General features: G+C 40.3%; 1 protein-coding gene across 1 annotated transcript in view; it reads right to left on the reverse strand.

The window, feature by feature from the left end:
- Positions 1-10,804: 10,804 nt before the first annotated feature.
- Positions 10,805-24,713, reverse strand: part of tnfaip8l3 (tumor necrosis factor, alpha-induced protein 8-like 3) — a gene marked incomplete at its 3' end in the record, with an annotated part of 30,616 nt that continues 16,707 nt past the window's right edge. Inside the window, exon 2 of the mRNA XM_083900915.1 lies at positions 10,805-11,367. Within this exon, the coding sequence (XP_083757041.1) occupies positions 10,805-11,367 (563 nt within the window). The remainder of the gene's footprint in view (positions 11,368-24,713) is intronic.

Genomic DNA, 24,713 nt, shown 5'->3' on the forward strand with positions numbered 1-24,713 from the left:
GCTCTGGCTTATCCTCCAGAAGAAGAAGAACAAAAGAAGAGGAAGAAGAAGAAGAGAAAAAGTGCTGAATGTGTGGACAGCTCCGCTGAGCTCCAGCCGCTCGCTGGTGCTGAAACCGCCGCGGACGCTTCACTGGAGCTTCCGCCGCCGTGTGTGACGCGCAGGACGCGGATGGAGCTGAGTGGATCTCCCGCTGCTGCTGCTGCTGCTGCTGCTGCTGCTGCTGCTGCTGCTGCTGCTGCTGCTCTGGAGCTGTGGACGAGCCTCTGCGCTTAAAGCAGGTCACCTTTCTGTAATTATAAGCAGATAAGCTGTGAGGCTCTTCACGGCCCCGTGTGAGCTGCAGCTTCACCTGCAAGAGGCTGTAATAGAGTCCTGTCCAACAAGACCTGCCCCCCTCTGTCCTCACTGAGGAGCGGGAGGAGGAGGAGGAGGAGGAGGAGGAAGAGGAGGAGGAGGAGGAGGGGGAGGAGAACACTGCAAGAAGTGTCTTACCAAGATAGAACAGCTGAACCTGACGAGTCCAGCTGCAACCAACAATAATTTACTTAATCTGTTAATCTGTGAAATGTAGTCTTTTGATCCCTAAAAATGTCAGAAAATGATCATCTTTGTTATATAGAATTGCCAATTACAGATGACAAAACAACACTGATTACAGTGAAAAAAACAAAAAAAACGCTATAACCTATAAATCCACAAAAAATACACTAAAATAATTTAAAATAGGGAGTAAAAAACAAAAAAATACTGACAGCTAATTTTGCCCAAATCCATCCTGAAGCTTCAGATTGTTATGGATGACGTCACACTGTAATATCAACCTGTGGCTTAACATTAATCCAGTGTTGGATCTAATCTGACCAATTGTATAACTACAGTTTATTTCATTTTTATATCTTCCACAATGAGCATCTCAATCAATTTGATTTTTTGTCAGTCCTTTTGTGTAAAATCATTGGAAACGAATGGATAAGACGTTTGTTATGTTGATCTAAGAGAAAGAATTTTCACTTTCTTGTTTGTGTGTTAGATAAAACCTTATTTAACCTTTTATGCATTTGCCTGGTTTCAGTTGGAGTCTGTTGTGATGTGAGCTGGTTGCTTGTTAATAATAGAATAGACTCCATTCCTACTCAAACACCAACTCACTGCTTCGGTAACATTGTTGAGTTCTGACACTGACTGATGTTTACCTGAGGCTCACAGGAGCGAACACCATATAACGGCTTTCTGACCTGAGTCCAGCTAAACAAGTAAACCAGTGTGTAAAAGTCCTGATTTGAAGCATCAAGACTGATGATTTGGACAATATCAGCTGTGCACTCATCACAACCCTATTTTATGATCTCATTTCCTCCAAATGGAAGAATAATTTACAAAGTTCTATTGAGGAAGACCTGAAACTAGCAAGTGAGTCATTAATTCCCCGTTTACTGACAATAAATTAAATTAAATTAAATTAAATTAAATTAAATTAAATTAAATTAAATTAAATTAAATTAAATTAAATTAAATTAAATTAGAATTGTCCCTTTGACTTCCCTTCAAACTGACTTCTTTTTACAACCAGCAGACTCCCCCTGGTGGCTATTCAGTATGTTTTTATTTCCACAGTGGCACCATCTGGCAACTGGGAAGACAACATTATACTGTTTATGGTCTGGAGTAATCTATAGTCTTAAATCAGCCAGAATAACTGCAAAATCCTTGATCTGTCAGTCTGCTGAGTAGTTTTACACACACACACACACACACACACACAAATATATACATATGTGTGTGTGTGTGTGTGTGTGTACATATATATATTTATATGTTAACAACAACTGAAACATATGTGCAAATTTACAATTTAATATACGAGACAAGACAAACAGGCCTGAGAGCTCATGTTGAATTCACGTCACCAAACCTTTATTTCTATCTTTTACAGTGTTGGAGCAGGAAAATCCGCCCATTCTGTGCGTCACTCACAGCCTGCGTCATGGTTGTAGATCTTCCACTGGCCAGTAAATAGCAACCGTTATTAAAACGCCAAACAATTAGACAGACAAACAAAGCCCCCGGGGTGATGTATTAGGGCACTTTTATGACCACGTTGCTTTTATCAGCTCAGTGTATTGTTGACTGGATGTGAGCTCACGTCTCCTGCTGGTGATCCTGCACTCGTGCGGTGGTTAGTTCCACTTTCCAGAGGCTTATAATATATTCAAAACAAGTGAGGCTCCCTCCCTCCGTCCAAACATACTGGAGCTGTAATTTCCCACTAGTTTTGTTGGACAAAGGAAATGTAAAATGATTATTTCCTTTGTTAACGTCATAACATAGGCTAAAAAAAAAAAGTAGTAAACATGTAAAGTGTATGCACGTGTCATGGAAAAAGCTCATTGTCGAGAGTGCGTGAAATACACTTTTAATTTCTCCCCGCGTGAAAGGACGAGGTGGAAGAGGCCGGCTTTAGACCGCAGGCTGTTAATCCTGTGGTTTATGAAAGACTTTACAGTTGAGATTAAAATGCATCCTGTGGTCAGTGACTCTTCCTCCTCCTCCTCCTCCTCCTCCTCCTCCTCCTCCTCCTCCTCCTCCTCCTCTCCCCCAGAGGACAAAGTCTCTTATGTTGTTTTCACTCAGAAAAGACCTGACTAAATGTGTTAGATTAAACTGTTGTCAAATGAGTTCAAAGTCCCTGTGTTTGTGTTGTTGCTGGATTTGTTTTGCAGCCCATTAACAGCATCTTAAAGACTGCACACAAACATCCATCTTCTACCACGTTATCCTCCACAGGAGACAATAGAGACAAACAACCATCATCCAATCTCAACTATTTTAGAGTGTCCAATTGACCTAATCCCCATATTGCAGGTTTTTGGACTGTGTGAGGAAACTGGAGAACCTGGAGAAAACTCACACACACACACACTGTTGCTGCAAAGGCAAGAGTGCTGCTAACCGGACTATAGCGACCGTGAGCTGCACACAGACGTGACAGACATAATTATGTATGAAATATGAAAACACTGCAACTAATTGGAAGGTGTGAGAGTAAAAGATGCTCCAGGTGCCACAAAACAAGACCATAAAAAATACACGATAGTGAATAAATAAATAACGGAACCACTGAATTTCTGTCCAATGGCTCCTGGATCAAGTAAAATTAAATTAAACCACCCAGAGGCTGCAATTCATCATTTCAAATGGACTTTTGCTGATATTACATTGGATATTTGCATGTCTTTGGACTGTGGGAGGAAACTGGAGAATCCAAACTTAAAACATATTTATTCAGAAATACCCAGTAGTGTGGTGACAGTTTTTAATCTTTTAGTTCACTTTTTATTCTTGTGTATCTTCATGATTTGATTAATGTTTTGTTATGAATTTGTTCTCACCGACTGCTTTCAGTGCTGTGTGTCTGTAAGGCTTTTATTTTGTAAAGCACTTTGGTTTAACTGTGTGTGTTTGTAAAGGGCCACAGAAATAAAGTACATTTCTGTTTTCTGCTTTCAAACGAAGGACGGAGCATACAAATAATATTGCGTCTTTTTTCTTTTCACAAAGACAAAATGGATGCAGAATAACAGAATAAAGGTCACCAAAGGTTACATACTGCAGCTTTAATCCCTCTGTACTTTTGGCAGCTTTGACTGTGTGACGATTTAGTATCTTTATGTTCTCTTCTCCTTCTTATTAAACTCCGCCCGCCCACGCTCCATTACTGAGCTGATTAGACCTGGAGGCTGGAGCTCGAGTCTGAAGAGCAACAAAACTAATGGCTGAAATTAATTCATCTCATTTAGTTCACAGCCCACAGAGAAAACACTCGTGTGGGTGAGTGGACTGTGAAGTTACAGTGATGTGAAGTGTTTTGTGAGTGATGTTGAGCAAAGAAAGGAAAACCTGCGTAATATTCAGTTCTCCAAATTGCATGAATAAGACAAAAATATTCAGCATAAAGTGTTTTTATTCACTTAACGACAGAATAAACAATCATTTGCTGCTGTCCTCAGACTTTTGCAGTGTTTGGCTGAAACTCAGTGTTGTGAGGGGGAGGATATATCAGGTCTGGGTGTGTCCAGCTCCCGTTTTCCCTCTCCATACCACATGGTGGCGGTAATGCGCCTAATCATTCGGCTATAAAACCTCAACAAAGAAGAAGTGGAAGCCATTTTCCCATTTTCCCCCCAACACGCAATGCGGTCACCAGTAAGTTTGTTTGTTTGTTTGTTTGTTTGTTTGTTTGAGCTTATTTGTTTCAGTTTAAATGTTTTGATGTTGCCATTGATTCATATTTTGTAATATTCTGAATTACATCACTTGTCAAAAACCTGTGAAGTGACAAATGACCTGGATTTTTGGGTACATAAGCTAAAAGTAAGCTATTCAATTGCCTGGTTTAATTTATGTATGAGCATGGTCATGTATGTAGATGTGATAAAAGTTCATCCAGTCACTGGTTAGATTTCACTTCATTCACCTTCAAGTTTATTAGATTGAGTCTATTGTGTTGTATAATTCATATTCTTTTATAAGTTTCACATTTTGAGTTGAAATCTATTTAAATGGTCTGAGATAATTTAGATTTTTTAAATAAACGAATGATATAGAATGTGCAAAATGAAGTAAATGAAGTAGTAGATTTGCTGCATTATGTACGTTTACTGTTATGTAAATTGTCAATTTTCAGATGTTATAATTAGATAGATGGAAGATGATGGATAGATAATTGACAGATGGATGACACAAAGATGGACAGATAGATGGTAGATGATTGAATGATGGTATATAGGTTTATCTTATCATAGATGTTTACATTGCTGTACCAAAGGGTGACAAAACATACACACATTTACCATAAAAACAATTTTTAAAAAGTTGATTTAAATGGAAAAATAGCTTTAAAAACTGCAGTGTCTGTTAGTGGGTGTTCTGGATGGTTGTTTTTCTGGGCCAGTGAATATACTTGGTATCTTCTGCCTGAGGGCAGTAGCTGGAAGGAGTGATGATTTTGTGCGGGGGAGTTTGTGCTGGACATGCACAAACTCATTTTGGTTATGTGATTGTTGGTGAGGAAGTTATACCAAGACGATGTGGCTGGTATTTTGCAGTATAGAGGTGCTGATGTCAGTTTCCTTTATATTTATTTATTTATTTATTTATTCATTCATTCTTGTATTCTTGCCTCATCACTGTGCAGAGCAGGATGGGACGTTTGCCACAGACTGTTCACCTCGTCCTCTGCCTTGTCTCAGCAGTCTGAGGACAGCAGCGCTGCCAGAACTCTTAGAGAAAGTAGACGCATTTAAAGATACAGTATGTGATCACACAAAGCAGTGATGATAAGAAAACACATCAGTAGACAGAAGATGTATTTTATTTATTTTACCACTCTCATAGTCCCTCATATTCCAGTTTGTCCTTCTGAGCTTTTCTCTCTCCGACACAACTCTACTGACATCTTGTGCTCAGTAGCTGTAATTACACTCGTTTGCTGTGCGGTTTCTCCGTTGGAATCATGTCAACTTAATGAAATAAAGACATGATTTATTGCGTGGGAAAATAGTTTTTCTGTTGGCTTCACATGCACGTCCACTATCTGCCTGAATAATATTAATAAACAAACAAAAACTCACCGCAGTGAAAACCAGTATCAGCCAAACCACAAAGTTAGGGCTCCATCCTGAATGTCTGTCAAATATCTTCTGAAAACCTTTCTGGGAAAACACATATAAATATTTATTTTTTACAATTTGTTCATCTTGTTGCTGCTTGTTGAGTGTCAATCTAAAAGTATATATTATAATTGACTTAACTATTATTAAAGAACAACAACATTTAAACTTTAATTTGCATGTAGGTTTTGTTACTTTATGTGAAGTTGAGATTTTGATGTGATTTTTATCTTCATAATACATACGTAAAATCACATTATTCTATATAACCTGCACTCTTACTCTATAGAAGAGTTTGTGGAGGGAAAAAAAGTACTATTTAATCTTTTGTGTCCACAAAAATAGTTTTCCTGTCGGGACCTTTTTCACTGTCTTGACCTCTTCCACTTCTGTCCTCTGGAACCTGAATGTTCTGGAATAATTCTTCAATCTTGTGCAGCATTTTTAGTCTAATATTAGCCTGAACGACCAGACTTTAAGTGAAATCCTCCCCCATTCTTTTTTTCTTCTTCTTTTTTATCAGTGTGTGGTTCCATCGTCCACTCTCTCAGGACCTGTGAACTGTCTCTGATGTGGACTCTGTATGTTTTTAAACAGCGGTCAGCATTTGAAAGTGACAACTGAAGTTTCTCAGAGTTTATGACGAACACCAGCCCTGACATGGACGGATGTTTGTTTTCCCAGAATATGAGAATCATTGTCACATGTTGTGCGTTTGTGTGTGTACAGTGCGTGAGTGAGTGAGTGTATGTTTGACTGGAGAAGTGACTCGACATGCTGTTTACATTTATTTGTCTTGTTTCTGATGTTTGAAGATGCCCTTGAGATGCTTTTAAAGGAAGCTCTAAACAGACGATGTCCCCCAGAGAATGAGACAGAGATGAGGACACAGACTTTTAGTCGGATCGAAAGGAAAAACATTTGTTTACATTAGTCGGACTTACAGTAAGTGTTCCTTTCAAAAGAAAACTCAGAGGGGAATGCTTTTAATAACTTTAATAAGAGATTGTCTGGGACACAAACAAAAACTGCTGTCACTTGTTCAAGGAGACGATTTGAATTTCTTTAAAGTGGACCTAGATCGAAAGTTACAATTAACCCTGTTTTTTAGTGTGTATCTGCGTCATTACCTTGTTTATGAAGCCCTGAAGGTTCTAAACAAACAGTTCAGTCACTGCTGAGAACGCTGTGTTTTATTGTAATCTCGTCCTAAGTGAGATCTCTGAAAAAACCCGGTCCGGTTACGTAAACAGTGGTTCTCCTGAACAGCAGATCCTCCTGCTCCGGGCACTAGTCCGGGCACATCCGGTTGCGTACATTGAACCGCAGAAGAAGAATAACGTCCGTTGTGGAGGTGTTTCACGAGCGACAGTGTCTTCTGACTCTGGGTCTGACTCTGGGTCAAAGGTCGTCAAAGGGACTGAGGTGGGGAGTCGTGAAGAAACTATTTTTAAACACTGTTAAAACAATGTTTTGATAATGAGGAGCAGTGCATCCACCGTTCCAGAGGGGGGCGCTGCGCTTCTGAGAGCTGATGTGCTGAATACTATTGGCCAATCACAAGACTCTGTCTTCTGGCGGTGAAAGTTCACTCTGAAATAACTCGGCTCAGGAACAGCGTCAAAAAAGAGGATTCCTATCGGCGCGTTTACAGCAACTATGAGGTTTTTGAGCATAAAAACAAGTGAATGTATGTAAGTAGACCTCCATAACTAACATATATGTGCAACAGGACCACTCTATGTGACCTTTAAGCAGTTTTGACAAAGACAGAAATACAGCTGAAACACGATTAACTGATTTGGCATTTTAAAAGCATCATCCTCACAGAAATTCATCCATCCATCATACTGTGTATGCTCTTGAAGTGAGAGGCAGGGTGCGCCCCCATGTGGCAACTCTTTGCATTATCATCAACAAGAATCAGAATGTCTGTTTTGAAGCCTCCAGAATCGAGATTTGGCCACTGGACGTTCACATAGTGTTGCTCACGCTGGTGTTTGCTCATGTGACATTGACATCATTTATTATCTGTTGTGTGATGTAGTCTTCCAGTTACAAAATAGCTTCCTGTTTAGAAACCTTTGCAATTTGCGATTTGACGAGCGACAAGTAGAGGTTTTTCAGCTGTAAATTCACGTACATCTTTTGTAACCACTCGTATGTGCTGTGCTTTATCATCCGTTTCCCTCTAAATGAGATACTAATTTACATAATGAACATCATAGAAGACCTCAAACTATCAACTAATACCATTAACTCCTCAAGAAAATGTTTGCTGACATCATAAATCAAGTGAGAATTTGTCGAATTTCCCCTTGGACCTTTTAGTCTGAGTTCAGAGTCAAGGACTATATATACTTTTTTTGCCTGTCCATCACAGGGGCAATATACAGAAATGAATCACAGTCACAACATTGTGATTTAGAGTCTCCATTCAATCTAAAAACACACTGCTTGTCTTTATGCCATGGACACAGAAAACGTAAAAAGTAATTTATTTGAAATAAAACGGTAAATGATTTAGAAACAGAAGCTGGAGAACATCAGAGTGACGCATTTCCAACCACAGCGATGATGATCCAGGCTCCGCCCTCCTGATACCTGCTGCACAGTGACAAATGTAAATGTGCTGCATGAAAAACAGGCTGAACTACTTTCCCAGTATTTGCCAATTTTCCTTCAAATGTCCTGCTTTGGAGACGTTACCTCCCACCATTCATCAGCTCACCTTTAAATAATGCTGCTTTCTCCACACTCTGGATGACATCATAGGGAGTTTAGGTTATTTTAAGTGACTTTGACACCTCCATAGAAGATGTTATTCAATTTTTATTCATGTTTAAAAGGATGAAATTATGCACGTTTTACAGTTTGATCGTTCATTTTTGTCATGAGTGAAACTAAAGCTGTAAAAACCTTTAAATAATTTAACCCCCTGGTGAAATAGCTCTGGCTCAGAGAATGTGAAATAAACTTCACTGGGTCACTGAGGTTGAAACGTGGCTTTTGCTGACAGTTTGGTCAGAGTTGCATCATGGGAATTGTAGTGTCCAAGATTTTTGAGGGTTGACAAACACTACTGTATTAAAAGTGAGCATAATTCTCTCGTGACTCCGCCAAGTTTACTGCAATAGCCCACGTTTTAGAGTAAGAATACATTTGAAGTGAGACTGTTGAAGTGGAAATGTCTGTAGATGAAATATGAAGCTACAGAAACAAATGTGATGTAGCAGTGAGTGAGTGATGTGCTGAATAGAGGATTCATTTCTCCATGTTCATTCATACATTCACTGTACAGCAGGGCTGTCCAAACCTTTTTTAAAAGGGGCCATATTTGATAATGTGAAGATGCCCCCCCCCCCTTTTTTTTGAACAGTAACATTAATACAAATGCACTGGTTTATAAAAAAATAATTTTGATTGTCACAATTATCATTTTAAAATGAAAATGTTAAAATCTAAGACATGCAAGAGTTTTCTGTCCGAGTCCGTCCCTAGCTATAAATAATACTTCATAAAACTGAAGCTGCGAGCTGTACAACATCTCACCGTGGGCCTTAGTTTGGACACCCCTGCAGTACAGTCTTGAATTGAGAAACTGCATCAATCTTTAATATCCCATTCCTCGCAAAACCAGATTAACATGTGCAAGTGTGTGGTTGATGATATGCATGTCTCTTAAAGCACCAGTATGTAAAATGTAGGCAGATTAATTGGCAGAAAAGAATATACTTCACACAGGTATGTTTGCATAAGTCTATAATCAATTACATTTTTTTTTTTTAGTTTCCATAGCCTCAGAACGAGGCTTTTATATGTTCTTTAGTCAAGGGCCTTGTTAGACGGAGGCTGCCATTTTCTTCCGTGTTTCTACAGCAGCCCCTAGAGGATAAATTAGCTAGAGTGTGATTTGAAGCAGAAGTATGCGAAAAACAAACAAAGATGCACAGATCTGCTAGCATTAACCTGGTGCATAAACCAACAAAATAAGAAAAAGGTGGAAATGAGTGTGAAAGAGAGTGGAAAAGGGTTGAGGAAGAGTAACATGACATGTACTGCACGTCTCAGGAGGTGGGTGGTCTGTTTTATGGATTATAAACTGGACATCTTCTCCACAAACTGTCGGTGAAACCAGCTGGAGTCAAACCAAGCCACCAGTAAAATGTTTTTCCTGGAAGAGAATAAACCAGGCGGCAACTAATGAACCAGAAATAACCACTCGCTGATTTTCCTACTTGGTTCAAAAACACAAGTTGACATATTTATGCCCAGCGTGCATGTGGGTCAAAAAGATAGCAGAGAAGTCACTTAATGCACCATTAGTGGCTTATTTTCCAGATTTGATCCATACAGTCAGTTTCCTCCATTGAGTTATTTTAGTCCTCGCAAATTGGAGGTTTTACTCTTAAAGTAATTGGCTTGCGAACAGGTAAATCATTGTAATGCTTCAGATGTTTCCAAAGAAACGGGGGGAAATTATCGTTCACGGAACAAACTGCTCTTTTTATAAACTCTACCAACTTTGTCAGAAGAACTGCAAAATAAAGTTTACAAGAAATCTTTAATAAAAGACGTGTGAGAAGATTGACGTACAGGACTGATACACACTACACACACCGTGTCATATTCTTATGTACAAGCACATTATTCATGAGGATCCCATACAGACATATGTGCACACACACATACGCAAGCACACACACACAAGAGAGAGACGGACGGATCACTACGACTGATTATCTTCACTATCCAAATAAAGTATACCTAATGTATGTTTTTTTTTGGCCATTGGGTACAGTACACTTTATGCAAACAAAGACGATGACATGGAAAGCGTACAACGTGAGAACGGGTTTGTCCCAGTGTGCAGCGATGACCACCGATGAGTGCAAAGTCTCTCCCTCGTTGCACCACAGCATCGAGATGTTACAGCAAACTCCACGGAAACGGCTGCAGGAGAGAGAGAGAGAGAGAGCGAGAGAGAGAGAGAGAGAGAGAGACGTAGAGGTTGTGCGCAGTCGTGGGTGAGCAAGTGACGAGGACAAACGGCAGGAGGAGGCGGGAAGAAAATGAGCAGGAGAAGAAATAGCTAGAGGTGAGCGAGGTCAGGTGCGCAGGAGGGGGCGGGGTTAAAGCGTTCCTTCGTCCAGCAGTTTGTTGATGCCGTTGCAGATCTTCCTCAGAGACAGTCTGTACTCCTCTCCGTCCCCGTACAGCTCGGCCAGGAACTCCCCGTCGGCGAAATGGTTGAAAACGTGATCGATGCGCCCGTGTGAGCGCGCGGTGAGGTGCTGCTCGACCAGCGCGTGAAGCAGGTCCCTGCACTCCAGCAGCAGCTCCGACAGGATGTTCCTGTCGAAGGTGTACTCCACCTCGTAGAAGGACACCGCCGTCATGGCCGCCTGGTTCATCTTCTTCTTGAAGCGCTCCACCGTGTCCAGCTCGTCGGGGCTGAACTGGCTGTTGCGGTACAGGATGCCGATCTTCAGGGCGATCTTGATGACGTCCTTGATGATCTTGTGCGCCTCCTTCTTGCTCTTGGTGAACTCTCGGCTCGCCTTGTAGAGCTCGTCCAGGATCTCGCTGCTCGTGTCGTCCGTCAGCATGTTGGCCACCACCATGGTCGCCATCTTACTCAGGATCTTCTTCTGAGCCTGCAGGGCCAGGGAGCGAGAGTTGAAGCTCTCCTGTCCTGAGGGCAGAGAGAACACACAAGTGTTTGAGGTCAAAGGTCAGACATCTGGACTGTGATGTTACTCATAGGAAACTGCAGTCGTAAATATAAACATGCGTCCGTTACATTCAAACCATTGTCAAATGAGTTCACACAATGCTGAGTAAGCCCATCATGCGCTCAGTGTTTATATCCCAACTGCACACAGGAAGTGACTGAAGTCCAGACACATGTAGCAAGAAGAACATTGTGCTAGTAAAGTGAGACAGCTGTGAACAGGTTGGAGTTGGACTGGAAACACAAAGAAGTGCCCAAGAAAACTTTAGGAAGTGAATTGTACCGATTTAAAAACCCACTTGCCCCTGCTCTGCTGCTGTATACCCACAAATGCTCCCTCAGTCCGGTATCATAGTATTGCTTGACAGAGCCAGAGTAGCTGAATAACATTTATACAATCAAGAAAGAACATGGACATAATTGTGAAAACCTTAAGCGTGCCTAAACATACATGAAGACTTTTAATGGTCGTTTCACCACTTCAGTGTGTATGTGATGCTCTGTGAGACATGAGAACATCACATCTGTGTTTTGTTTGACAGAATCTGTTTTTGAGAAGCAAGAACATGGAGTGTTGTGTTTTTGACAAAACGCTTTGTTGGTTTGTCTTTTAAATATCTTGGGAAATGTGTTTTTTTTTTAAATACAGACCATTTTTACCTGGTCATGCTTTGGCACGACGGCATTAATAGACCATTTCGGCCACTTGGGGGCAGCAGAAGAAGCTGGAAACAGCTGACACAGTCACATCACCTTATTCACACTTACAGCAGCAGATATAGAACAAAATTATCACCTTTTTCTTCTTTAAATAATATGTGTGGTTCTGCGTGATGAATCTGTACCGACCGTTTAAAGAGCAAGCACTTGGCTCTCGAGCGTCTGAATGTTCCACTGTGCTTATTTCCTGTCATTTGTTGCCGGGCAGAAAGATTTTTGTGTGGTAAATATTAACCTGTTGTAAACAAAGTGTCCAAACTAGTGAATCCTGTTTTTTTTTTTACTGGCAAACTGGGAGAAGAGTGGTGGAAATTGTGCTTCTCTACACGTTATTATAATGCTCTTTAATCACCGCCCCTTAAATTTGAGTGTGTTTACATAAAACAGCTGAACTCCATCTGGATAAAGCTCCCTGGACTCTTTGTAATAATAATATTAATGATACAAAGTCCTTCCTTTCTTCACTTGTCACTGCCCTGCCCTTTTGCATTCTTCTACTTTTTGCTGTTGCTTACTTACTGTGTCTTACTGTGACTTGTGACTGTATAGAACTGCTGCTGTGAGTTTATTTCAACATAACCGGATTATAATTTGGGAGGATTTCCAGATAGAAAATAGACTTGAGCAAAGCTGTTAAAGCTGAGGAGCAGATGAAGTGCGGTGCGGCCACATTCTAAGGCAGGGCGGCGTCCTTCCTGGAGCAGGCGGCGGGCGGCGGTGGTGATGGTGATGGCGTGGTGGAGGGAATGAGTGTCTGCTCAGCATAACATCAAACATCTGTACACAGATAAGATCCGCTTCTGCTCACTGTCCAGATTGAACATGTTCAGACACTAGACTGCAGTCTAGATCCATCACAGAGGAGAGAACTTCAAAGTGTGTGTGTGTGTGTGTGTGTGTGTGTGTCTGTGTCCTCACAGCAGCTCCACACGTGTCTGTGTGTGAATGTGACGAGTCGGAGGACAGAGTGTGGGTTTATTTAGGTGCCACCCATGCTACAAATTACACACCACATAATTCCCTTTTTATGATTAAAGGAAGGTGGGTTCATATTTTCCTCCTGTTCCTTTTGGCACGTTGACAAACTCTTCCTCCTCCACATGTACTTACACACACACACACACACATTCTTGTACTTGCTGCATACTGAGGACTGGTTAAAAGAGCTGACAAAGTGAGGGCCAGCATTTCCACTTTATAAATCAACACAATTACAAATATCTACTTCATGAATGACATCTACTAAAATTTGACCCAAAATGTTTGGTCCAAAATTTGAAAAAAATGTTTTACCCAAAATTTGACAAAAAAGTCATACTATACTGTCATCCAAAATTTGAAAAAAAAATTGACCCAAAATGTTTGGTCCAAAATTTGAAATTTTTTTTTTACACAAAATGTTAAGTCCAAAATTTGAAAAAAAAAATTTGACCCAAAATGTTTGGTCCAAAATTTGAAAAAAAAATGACAAAAAAAATTGATGCAAAATTTTTGGTCAAAAATTTGAAAAAAAAAATTGACGCAAAAATTTGAAGAAAAAAATTTGACGCAAAATTTTTGGTCCAAAATTTGAAAAAAAAAATTGGACCCAAGATGTTTGGTCCAAAATTTGAAAAAAATTTTGACGCAAAATGTTTGGTCCAAAATTTGACAAAAAAGTCATACTATATACTATGTCGTCCAAAATTTGATTTTTTTTTTTTTTTTTGGACAAATTGAGTATAGCATGTTATAGCAACCTAAGGAAGTGATTTCAAGAAAACAAAGTGAGGACCGACCAAAATGTCCTCACTCCGTAAAAATGTCCTCACTTTGTTGGTTAAAAACCCTTTCTGGTCCTCAGTATGGCGCAAGTACAAGAACACACACACACACACACACAGAGCATGGGGGGGGTGGGGGCGTCATTATAGCACATAACAGCAGATGAGGCCAGATCGTAAAAAAAGGAACACCTGCCTTGTTGTCATTATAATTTCATTAAAACAGACAGCAGACATTAGAACAGTGTGTGTGTGAGTGAACACTTGTGTCTGACGCCTCTTCGCGACCATTTCTGGGGATAGAGACACATGATGAGGAGAGACTTCACCAGACCAGAGCCTGGTAATTAGGAAGAACCTCGTTACCGAGGCTGTGGCTTAAGAGTCAGGAATAAGATGTGAATTGTGGTTATGGGTTAAGTTTAGGATTCCACGGTAACTGGATATGGTCGTGGTTTTATAGGCCGTCCAAATGAATGGAAGTCAATGCAGTGTCCTCACATTTTATGGGGACCAAACCCTGGCCCTAATGAGGTAGAATCTCATTTCTGAGAAGCGTGTTAAGACATTTGATTGTGGTTAAGTCAAAGTAAGGGTTTGGTGTTAACTGGTTATAGTTAAGGATACTGCTTTGTTTAGGCTCTCCACTTGAATATGTGACCTCTTTAGGGAAATTTTCTGTAATAATCACAAACCTTGTCAGGACGACATGGAGACCAAAAACTGGTCCTAATGAGGCAGAACCTAATTTCTGAAGAAATGGTTAAGTTTAAGGCTGACATTTGAATCGTGGTCAAGTCAAAGTTAGGGGTTTGGCATTAACTGGTTATAGTTGATACTGCTTTGTTTAGGCTGTGACCACATGAACGGAAGTCAATGCAGAGTCCTTAAAAACCTATGTGTGTGTTCTCTTTAGGACACTGTAGTCCTCATGGAGACCAAAAACTGATCCCAATGAGGCAGAACCTTATTTAAGGGCTAAGATTTGAGTTGTTGTTGGGTTAAAGTTAGAATTAGGAATGGTTATAGTTAAGGTTAGGGATAATTCTTTGTTTACACTTCCCCAGCTGTGTGTGAGTGTTAGTCTGTGTGTTGCACAACATTTCGGGAGAAACCCAATCTGTGACATTTCATGTGAACACACACCAGCGACATTTCACGTGTTGGTCTGAAGCTAAATGACATTTTCGTGTTCACATAATTAGGGCCACCATGACATTTAAGGCAAATATCTTAGTCTGTAATCGTCTCTCAACAAAAAGACAAGATTATCTTAATTCTTCATATACAGCTTTAATGAGAGCGAGGGTGATGATCACAGTGCAGTCAGTGAGTGGGTCGACGAGTCTGGAGATGTTGAACCTTTCTAAAGTAATTGCCATGTTTGTTTTAAGTCTGAAACTTAAAATTAACATTCCAAGTATTCCTCTATGATTTAAATAATTCTACGATTCCAATCGATGCCTGTAGCTGCTTTCAGACGGGAGTCAAAGTGCAGACATTTTCCTTAGAAAGTGTTCAGAGGGGCTGATTCATGCAAATGTACCGACATTTTTTGGGGGAACTTTTGCCTCCCAGTCCATTTCCGCACAACGTCTGAGTGAGCCCCTGCATTTGTGTGTGTGTGTGTGTGTGTGTGTGAATACGGCAGGAAACCTCATGCCACCTCATGCCTCTTGAATGTTCCAGAAGCTTTCCTGCTGTTGTGAACATGTGAGACCCACCCAGACAAACCCCTGCTGCTGCTTTCATGAACTAACAAACCCCTGAAAAATGTCCGGAATGCTATTTTCTGGGGCGTTGAGGCATAAATGTGCAAAGGTGACTGCAATCCATTTAAATTATATACAAAAAATAATTGAATTTAGGCTGCTTTTTTCCATTACTGTACTAACACCTATATACAGAGGCTATAAGAGTGCAATATAGAACATCTTATATCCCTTTTTTCAGCACAACCAAGGCAATTTGATATATTTTTTTTTCACCCATCTAAACACACCTGAGAAAAAAGTACTTAACATTTATATAATTGGATTGAATTTGTGAAATTGTGGAACTTCCACTTGGCTCGTTTTCATGAAATAATAATAATAAAAAAAACGGTCTATTTTGTCACTTCTGCACAATTATTGCTACTCCTGTTTTAAATATGTGATGTAAAATGAATCATAACTTTGACTCAACAACACAGGAAGATGAAAAATTGCAAACCTGAAGATGTGACCTATAAACACACACCCCCAGGATGTCCATATAAGGAGTTGTGGATTAAGGGTTAAGCTGAGTTTATGATCAGTTGTTTTCTAAACAGTGTTTGAGTGCAGCACTCAATAAAAAATCCAAGCAATAAGAATGTTCATACTAAGAGGTTGTTGAGAGGAAAAATACATACATGAAGTAGCTACGGTTTGTTTTACAGTTGCCGAGCAGGAAGTAGACGGTGAGCAATGCTGCTATACATTCTCAGCTGTTTGTCTAGTGACTGTGCTAATGTTTATCCAGCGCTCATTCATTCACATTGTAGCTTTATATTAGTCTCCACTCACTCCTGTGGGAAACATCAGCTGCTTCAGCTGCTTAATGCTTCACTCCTTCACCTGCTGGTAAAGCTACATCTGTCTGTGAGCTGATGAACAGTTGGTCTAGCAAAGCTTTTTTTTCTGCAGTGGATGAGGACAAAGAGTTAGGTGATCGTTTCCTGTGTTTTAAGGTCAGTTCAACAGCTGGTGATGCTTTGATTCTCACATGCTGACAGTGTTAATCTTCTACTACTACTTCACAGTTTGGTCCACGTCACATTTGATCCTGATTGACCCATAGAAATCATAAATACCCCACATTTTTGCAGAAATATTGACACTTTATCTATCTGTATGAATATGTATTTGTATATACGTATGAATATATATATATATATATATAAGCTTAACAACAGTAACAGCATCCATGCTGTTTTGAGCAGTAACATCAGGATATGTATAAGTGTGGATTTCATTAGGCAGATCTGTGTCTCTCATCAACAGACTCTCTTTGTCACTGTCATTTCCTGTTACCCTGAAGCAGCTCTTTGTTTCAGTCGGCCTCTGATATTCAGAAACACGACTGGATAGATTTCTGAAACCCTGGCACACTGATAAAGGTGACAGCCTGCTCCATAAAGCCAGCCTTGTCAGGCCAATGGCTGTGTGGGCTCGTAGGGTTTTGGATCCTATAACAAAATGATGTGCAACCAATTCAATTTCTGAGTACATTTGCAATCTGCGCAATGAAATGGCCAACATCTGTTATTATTATTACTGTGTGGATGAGCTTAAACCGTAACTGACATTCAGTCAGGGACGCTTATAATGTCATAATAGAAGCATTTATAGCCTGGAATTACAGGTAGACTTTGTGCTGATGGCTCTGTTCCTAAGATACTTCCTGGATTGACAGGGAACACAATGTTGGAATCTCCCCTGGAAACTTGAGTCTGTTGGATCTAGAAAGGTGGAGGTTGGGCTGGTGACGGCAAAGCTGTGATTGGAGTGTGACTGAGACTGAGACTGCAGTCAGCTGATTACAGTTTGACTGATGTTTGTGATAAGACTGTCTCTATGTCTCTCTGTCTTTGCAGAGACAGAGGTTTGAATTTAAGTTCCCCAAACACCCATTAATGGCAAAAAACGGGTTCTTCAGTTTAGAAAAAGTTCTTCAAAGCATTCTTAGTACTCTGGAGAACTTGTTAAATCGTAACTATATAGGGTTCTGACCCCAATAGAACAGCTTCAGAGACATTGTGATGGTTAAATGCTTTGTTGTGGGGAGAGTGGGGGCCGTCTCCACTCCCCCTATACCATTTCATTTCTTTTAGCAGAAAACCAGCCTTGCAAAAAATCAGGGCCGCCGCAGAGTCTCGGGTCTCCTGAGAAACACGGATTGCTTTATGGCACTTTACATATACGCACACGCCTCCCAGGCAGATTCCAAGCTATAAGGTCGAGGCAGCGAGAACGATAGTGTAGACATTCATCAGAGCTCATAAGTTCATAAGTATCTTTGGGAAACATGGCTCCGTTGAAACCAAATGCACATAAGCGCAGCGTTAGCGGCAACTTTTTACAAGGACCAGATTCAGACCCACCGTCTGTTCACTGTTAAACTTTCTAAGGCAGCTGCTAATTACAGACGACATGATCTTTCATCAGGAGGAGATGCAGACTGATATTTCTCATCACAAAAACACACGTGGTCACAAAAAAATGAGTGAGACAGAAACTATGGCACTGATGCACGAAACCACCCTAGCGTATCGCAGATGTCACAGTTTGCGCAAGTACATTTTGCATCACCGTAATTATGTGACGGTTTGTGCTGTCGGTAAAACTTCCAACGGTTTTTGAAAGCTGAGAAGTTGCACGTCAAAGCCAACTTTTGGCCTGTTTTTGCGATGGAAAAATGTCACTCTGTTGCGATCGGTGTGAATATCGCATAGAGGTTGAGGCAAATGCCGTAGTCTCTACTCATACAAAGCTTGACATCTCGTTGAGACAAATTGCCACAAACTGAGCAGGGAAAAAAAGAGCAGCTGGACGTCCTCTGATGTTGTTCATCGAGTTGTAGTCTGTTGTGCCGCGTTCAATGTCGTCATTTATTGTCATTGCACTATGCTGCCTTTGGGCACATCGCACACTCCACCTACCAAATAAAAGTACTGTTGTTGTCAGTTGAAACCGAGCCTGACTCTGGGCTTTACCACTCCATTCTGTACCATAGTCGACCAAATGATGGAAGTGACGTCTACCACTCTTTGCTCTCTGGAAAAAGGCGAATCACTGACCAGACGTTCAAAGTTTTGCTTTCAGAGAACCAGATGTTGACGTGCGTTAAAGAGAACACAAGTTTCAGACACTTCTGCGTTGGCTGCACACTCCAGAATCACAGACACTGTCCATTTTTTTTAATTATATGCTGTCTATACTAATGCTATACTTGTGCTACCACCCACCTCACAGCCTGGAGCCTTTCTCTGAGGACCAGCAGGTGGTTATTAACTCACTTGCTCGACCCCTTATCTCACGTCTGCATATCAACAAATGGCGAAGAAAAAAAAAAAAAAAAAATGAAGAGTGGTAAGCACGAGTCAAGGAGACACCGGGATGCTTGAAGTGTGAGTCAGAGTGGTGGGTGATTCAGTCTGGCTGAAGATTTTAGCGCATGCAGTAAAGCAAGTGAGGACGGATGATTCTGAAAGTGCACGTGGAGATGCTGAGTCGTCCGACACACTCACAAACATCCTGTCACTGAGTGTCAGAGGGAGTTAGAGAAGAACTCCAAAAACTGTCTCCCCTGTTATTTTTCTCCCTCCTGCTCTGACACTCGCTCACTCGCCTCTTTATTATTTTCCCTGCATTGCTTATCCTCGAGTATAATGTTTTCACAGACTGAAAACAAACCGGGAGTCTAGTCACAGAAGCCACCAGCAAATCAACGTGGTTGCATAACGGTGTTTTGGGAGTTTGTGATGTTTACTTTCAACATCAGGATTAGCAAGGTGCACGCTGCTCTCTGACTGCGGCTGTTGACTAGACAGTCTCTGTTTGTTCTGCCTGATGTTTTTAGAGTGCTGAGTCAACAGCTTCTGCTGTGCTGGATCAGAACATGCGTCCAGTGTGGACCATGGAGAGCAGCCAAACCTGCCCTGCCAAAGGTGGTGTACTGCAAAAAATGCCCATCTGGCCCGATTTAGTTTCCTTTTAGTCTGAGACCATTATGTCAAGGAAGTGACAAGATGGCTATACATAGTCTTCTTCTATACTTTCTGAGTCTGCAGTTGTAGATTGCAGCCCAAAGTTCTCCACCCAACTCCTTTCTCGTCTCCTACAGTTCAGAGTTCTCCCTTATTCTCATCCTCATTCCTTAAAGGGGACATATTATGCAAAATCAACTTTTTAATCATTTTAATACTTATTTGGGACTCTGGAGGCGCTATGAGTAGGCAAGTACAGGAGATAAAGCATGCAATGTTGACTTCAGCACTCGTTGCTACGTCACAATGAGACATTCCTGGAATTGTTGTCTTGTGGAGTTCCGCTTAGTCCCTAAAAACATGAGAGTGCAGGCGAGGGCAGTAGTATTCGGAAGATCGTAAGTCATCGAAGAGTTCTACACAAACTTCCAGCCTCAGAGGATTTACGTGTCCAGTGGATACATTTTATATATGACGGCAATGTGCCGGCAAGAGTCGGCAAATGATGGCTTTTCCAAATGCTAACTGCTGTTAGCTGCTGGAGCCTCAGTGATGATGATGTAGTTTCCTGTGTCTCATTTGCATTTAAAGAGACAGACACTCAAAACAGAGTGTTCTGAACAGGGCTGTTTTGTCAGAGTGATTGAACTGCTGTGGTGCTTCATCCTTAAGGTATTTTGACCAAAGCATGTCACAGACATGTTCATTAGGACACCAGGGAACTAACTAGAAATAGGGTATAATAATGTCTCCTTTAATCCTTTTGGATTCTTCTCCCTTTTCTCTCTAAACTCCTCATCCCCTCAGCACCGGCTCTTGTTGTTAGTGTCAGCATGAGTCCTGGCCGACGGCTTCACGGTTGACTCAGCAACTTGAATCCTCCAATTACTAAACAGATAAAACGCTTAAGGCCAAGAATCACATGGCACAGAGGACCTGAATTATACAACAAAACTTTTTTTTTTGCAACTTTGATTCATAAGTGTGGTTGTTGCGTCACGCTAGGTTAGTTGTCGGTAAACAGACCAGAGTGTTACTGATCGTCTATCTCTGATACAGACTGGTGAAGATGGTGCTGTACACCTTTATAGGACTGCTTGAACATGCAGAAACGAATCAACTGATGATTGAGCCAGTGCAATGGTTTAGATCAGGGATTTGGACTCAATAACAGTGACTGAACCTCAATGACTCAGACTCGGGTAATGGGAGCCTAACTTGGACTCTTCTCCAGTGATTCAGACCGGGGTCTCCATTTTCAAGCCAGACTGGAAGGATATGAAACCAGAGTTTTAAATTGGTTACTGCAATCTGAATTAAAATCTCCCCCACTCCTCCCCAGAGTCTTCAGGTTGCCAAGTCAAGAGACTTTGAAGAACCAATCCTGAATGAACCAAAATACTAATCCATGAGCAGCTGCAGTTAAACCCCCTTTCCACTACATAACTATCAACCAAAGTTGCTGGCTGTAAATTAGATTTTAAATTCTGAATAAACTGGCTAATTAACTTTAATTAAAACATCTCATGGTCATTTTATGGTCTTTTTTTAAGACTTAGCGAATCATCATCATCAACCCAAAAGCTAGAGTTAATTCAGTTATCTGCTTAAACTGAAGAACTCTACATCAGGGTTTTTCTAACAAGGTAGGTAGAGCAGGAAATATCCTGGGGACCCTAAAAAACCACATGACGTGTTGTTTTGGTTCAATAAACTCTTTTGCTTAAGGTCCTAAAAGTTCCTTGAAAAGCCCTGAGCTTCCACGAATGATCTTTGTTTTTTTCTGGTTGAATTGACGTCATTGTTAGAGTTAGTGCCACCTGGTATAACCCACATGTAATAAAGATCACTCCGTTATCATCGAGAGATTTATTTTGAGATTACATTTGCTGATCCCGGGACCATGAAGAGTTTTCTTACTCATTTTTAGTAACTGGGCGCTAAATGCCATGGACATTTCCTGCAGTGTGCCGGGCAGCTGGGCTTTGAGTCGGCTTCCCGAGGCTTGTGTTGGTCTCGGTCCAGAGTAACCAGAGAAATGAACCGTTAGCAGCACCGGCGGCTAGCACAGACGAGGGCCAACCGGCCTTTACTGAGTCATCGCTGGAGGCACTTGTGGGCTTTTCAGCCAGAACACTGTCTGCAGGACTTACATGTCTGACTGAGTGAGTGTGTGAGTGTGTGATCAGTGGCAGGGATTTATTTTAGGCTTCAAGATAAATATAATGGAATCGGGCAGTTAAGAAAAAACAACAACTTTTGAATGATCAAACCAATACCATACCAATCTAGCACCATAAAGCCAGCTTTGTCAGACCAATGGCTGTGTGGGCTACAAGGATTTGGATCCTATACAAAATATGTGCAACCAGTCAATGTCTGGAGTAAATTTGGAGTCCTTAACTGAAATTCAGTCAGGGACACTCTTGTCATAATTAACCCTGAGAACACAGAGCATTTCGGCTGCTTTTTTCCATTACTCCATGTTTAAATCCATGTTTACACATACAGTGTATATACAGAGGCTATAAGAATGTAATAAATGCAATAAAGAGTGTCTTGTATCCTTTTGTTCAGCACAACCTAGCCAAAAAACCACACAATTTTCACCATATATATTGACACACCTGAGCAAAAAGTACTCCAAATGTTTAAAATTAGATTGAATTTGTGAAACTATGTCACAGTTCAAAGGTGACTTCACTTTTTTTATGAACTTTACATTATTGCTACTTTATATCACTACTATAAATGCAATATGAAATGAATCATGACATAATAATCATAAAAAATGTGACCTATGTGACCTATAAACGCACACCCACCCAGGATGTCCATATAAGGAGTTGTGTATTATCTCCACGGCAAATTACCATGGGTGCACCTGAGGCACAGATCCGTGCTGAGTGAGCACCAAGGGTTAAACCATTTACCACACTCTTTTTTTTTTATATGTAACGTTAGATGCTCCCTGTATTGGTGAAACAGCAGGTTAAGCCAAGTGAGCACAATGTTGGAAACTCCCTGAACAAGACAAGAGTGAACTCAAACAAGACATTTTTACCTTTTCATCTTTGTGATAAAAGGATAAATAGTCGATAAAAAAACTAAGAAGTCAGTGAAACAATCCAAAACAGAGAGTGAGACCTGAGGACACCACAACCACTAAATTTATATATGTGTATATATATATATATATATATATATATATATATATATATTTTTTTTTTTATATATATATATATATATATATTTTTATATATATGTATACAATTACTCTGAAAACCTGCTAACCTCTTAGCTGAGCATTCCTTAAACCATCATATTACTTCGTACACTATTTTAAGATGCCTCTTTTTTATTCGTGTTGCTCATTTTACTGCCATATTTTTGCATTTATTGTATTTACATGTACATAAAGTACTTAAGCGGGAGGAGTGACTGATAGAAGAGATGCACTGCAAAAAGAACTGCACCTGAACTCATTTGACATAGTGATGCCGAATGCAATTTCACTGGATTTTAGAAAATAATATTAAATATATATATATATATATATATATATATATATATATATATATATATATATATATATATATACACATATATATATATATATATATATATACACATATATATATATATATATATATATACACATATATATATATATATATATATATACACATATATATATATATATATATATATACATATATACATATATATATATATATACAGTATAGACCAAAAGTTTGGACACACCTTTCCATTTACTTGAATGAGGAAGTGTGTCCAAACTTTTGGTCTGTACTGTATATATATACATATATACATATATATATATATACACACGACTAAAGGAGGTGTTGAAACCATAATAATGGTTATATTTTCCAGTGTGTTTGAATGTTATAAATGGAAGATTAAAAAAAAAAAAAAAAAAAAAGTGAAATAAAATCAACCATGGAGCGGAGAGAATTGAGTCATTCACCTCTGCAGCTGTTAATTAGTTGATGTTTTTTTTTTTTTCCTGTTTCACCTTTCAGAGCTTCTGCAGACACCTGGCATATCAGGTAACACACACACACACACACACACACACACACACACACAGACAGACAAGGGGGTGGACACAATGCTTGTATGCGGTTGCCAATGACGACATGCTTGCCTTCCGTATTGAACAAAACCAGACCATTCTCTTCACAGGTGCATGACACGCTGTTTGTTATAGATACAGAAACTACATATGGTATTTTCACCATGAGTGTATATCCATACATAATCATATAAGTGGGATTAGATTAGTTACGTTGTGAAAGGAGAACAAAAAGGAGAAGGTGGGGAAAAAAGAGGCAAAGTTGCTGCTGAAGCACCTGCTCCCTCTAAACGTTATTAGTCCAAACAGAAAAACGGTCAATTTTGCTGACAGACAACCAAAGCTCAAAGGTGCAGAAAGGTTGGTCGTGCCATTTAACTCCACACAAAGGTTTTCCCATCTGTAGCCATCACCAACATCTCCTCCTGTGCATTTACTTTCCATCTGTAACCTACTTTCCATTTTGTGCCGCTGATGTTTGGAATAAGTGAACGGTCGCTCCACGCCTCGCTCGGATGGACAGTTGCCAAACCCCTCTTTGCATCCTGTAAACTCTCAAATGGCAACGATTTCCCACACATTTCTCTCTTCGGTTACTCTTTTATAAGGGGCACAGCTGTGGACATCTGCAGTTGTTGCATTCGTTCATATTTCACGCACGAGCCGCGGACGATGAAGTCGTACAGAAAAGTCCACAAAAGAAGCGTCCTGTAAAAACAGTTTGCCATCATCCGTCAGCTGTGCCATTTCAACGTGAGCGGACACAACAATATATCAATGGTGGAGGAAAATGTCAGGGGAAATGCTCTTTACACAGGGGAACAAAACAAAGGTGACAGATTGACCCTCGCTTTATCTTTTTTTGTTGTGACCTTTGCTTCCCAGTACAGAGTCGCTGCAGACTCTGCACTTAACAAGACTTCAGGACAAAACAATGGTTGCGGGTTATTCGTCAGTAGTAAAAGGGTTTTTAATAAATAATAAAATTGAA

This window comes from Microchirus variegatus (genome assembly GCF_963457635.1).
Source record: "Microchirus variegatus genome assembly, chromosome: 14".
NCBI classification, from domain to species: domain Eukaryota; kingdom Metazoa; phylum Chordata; class Actinopteri; order Pleuronectiformes; family Soleidae; genus Microchirus; species Microchirus variegatus.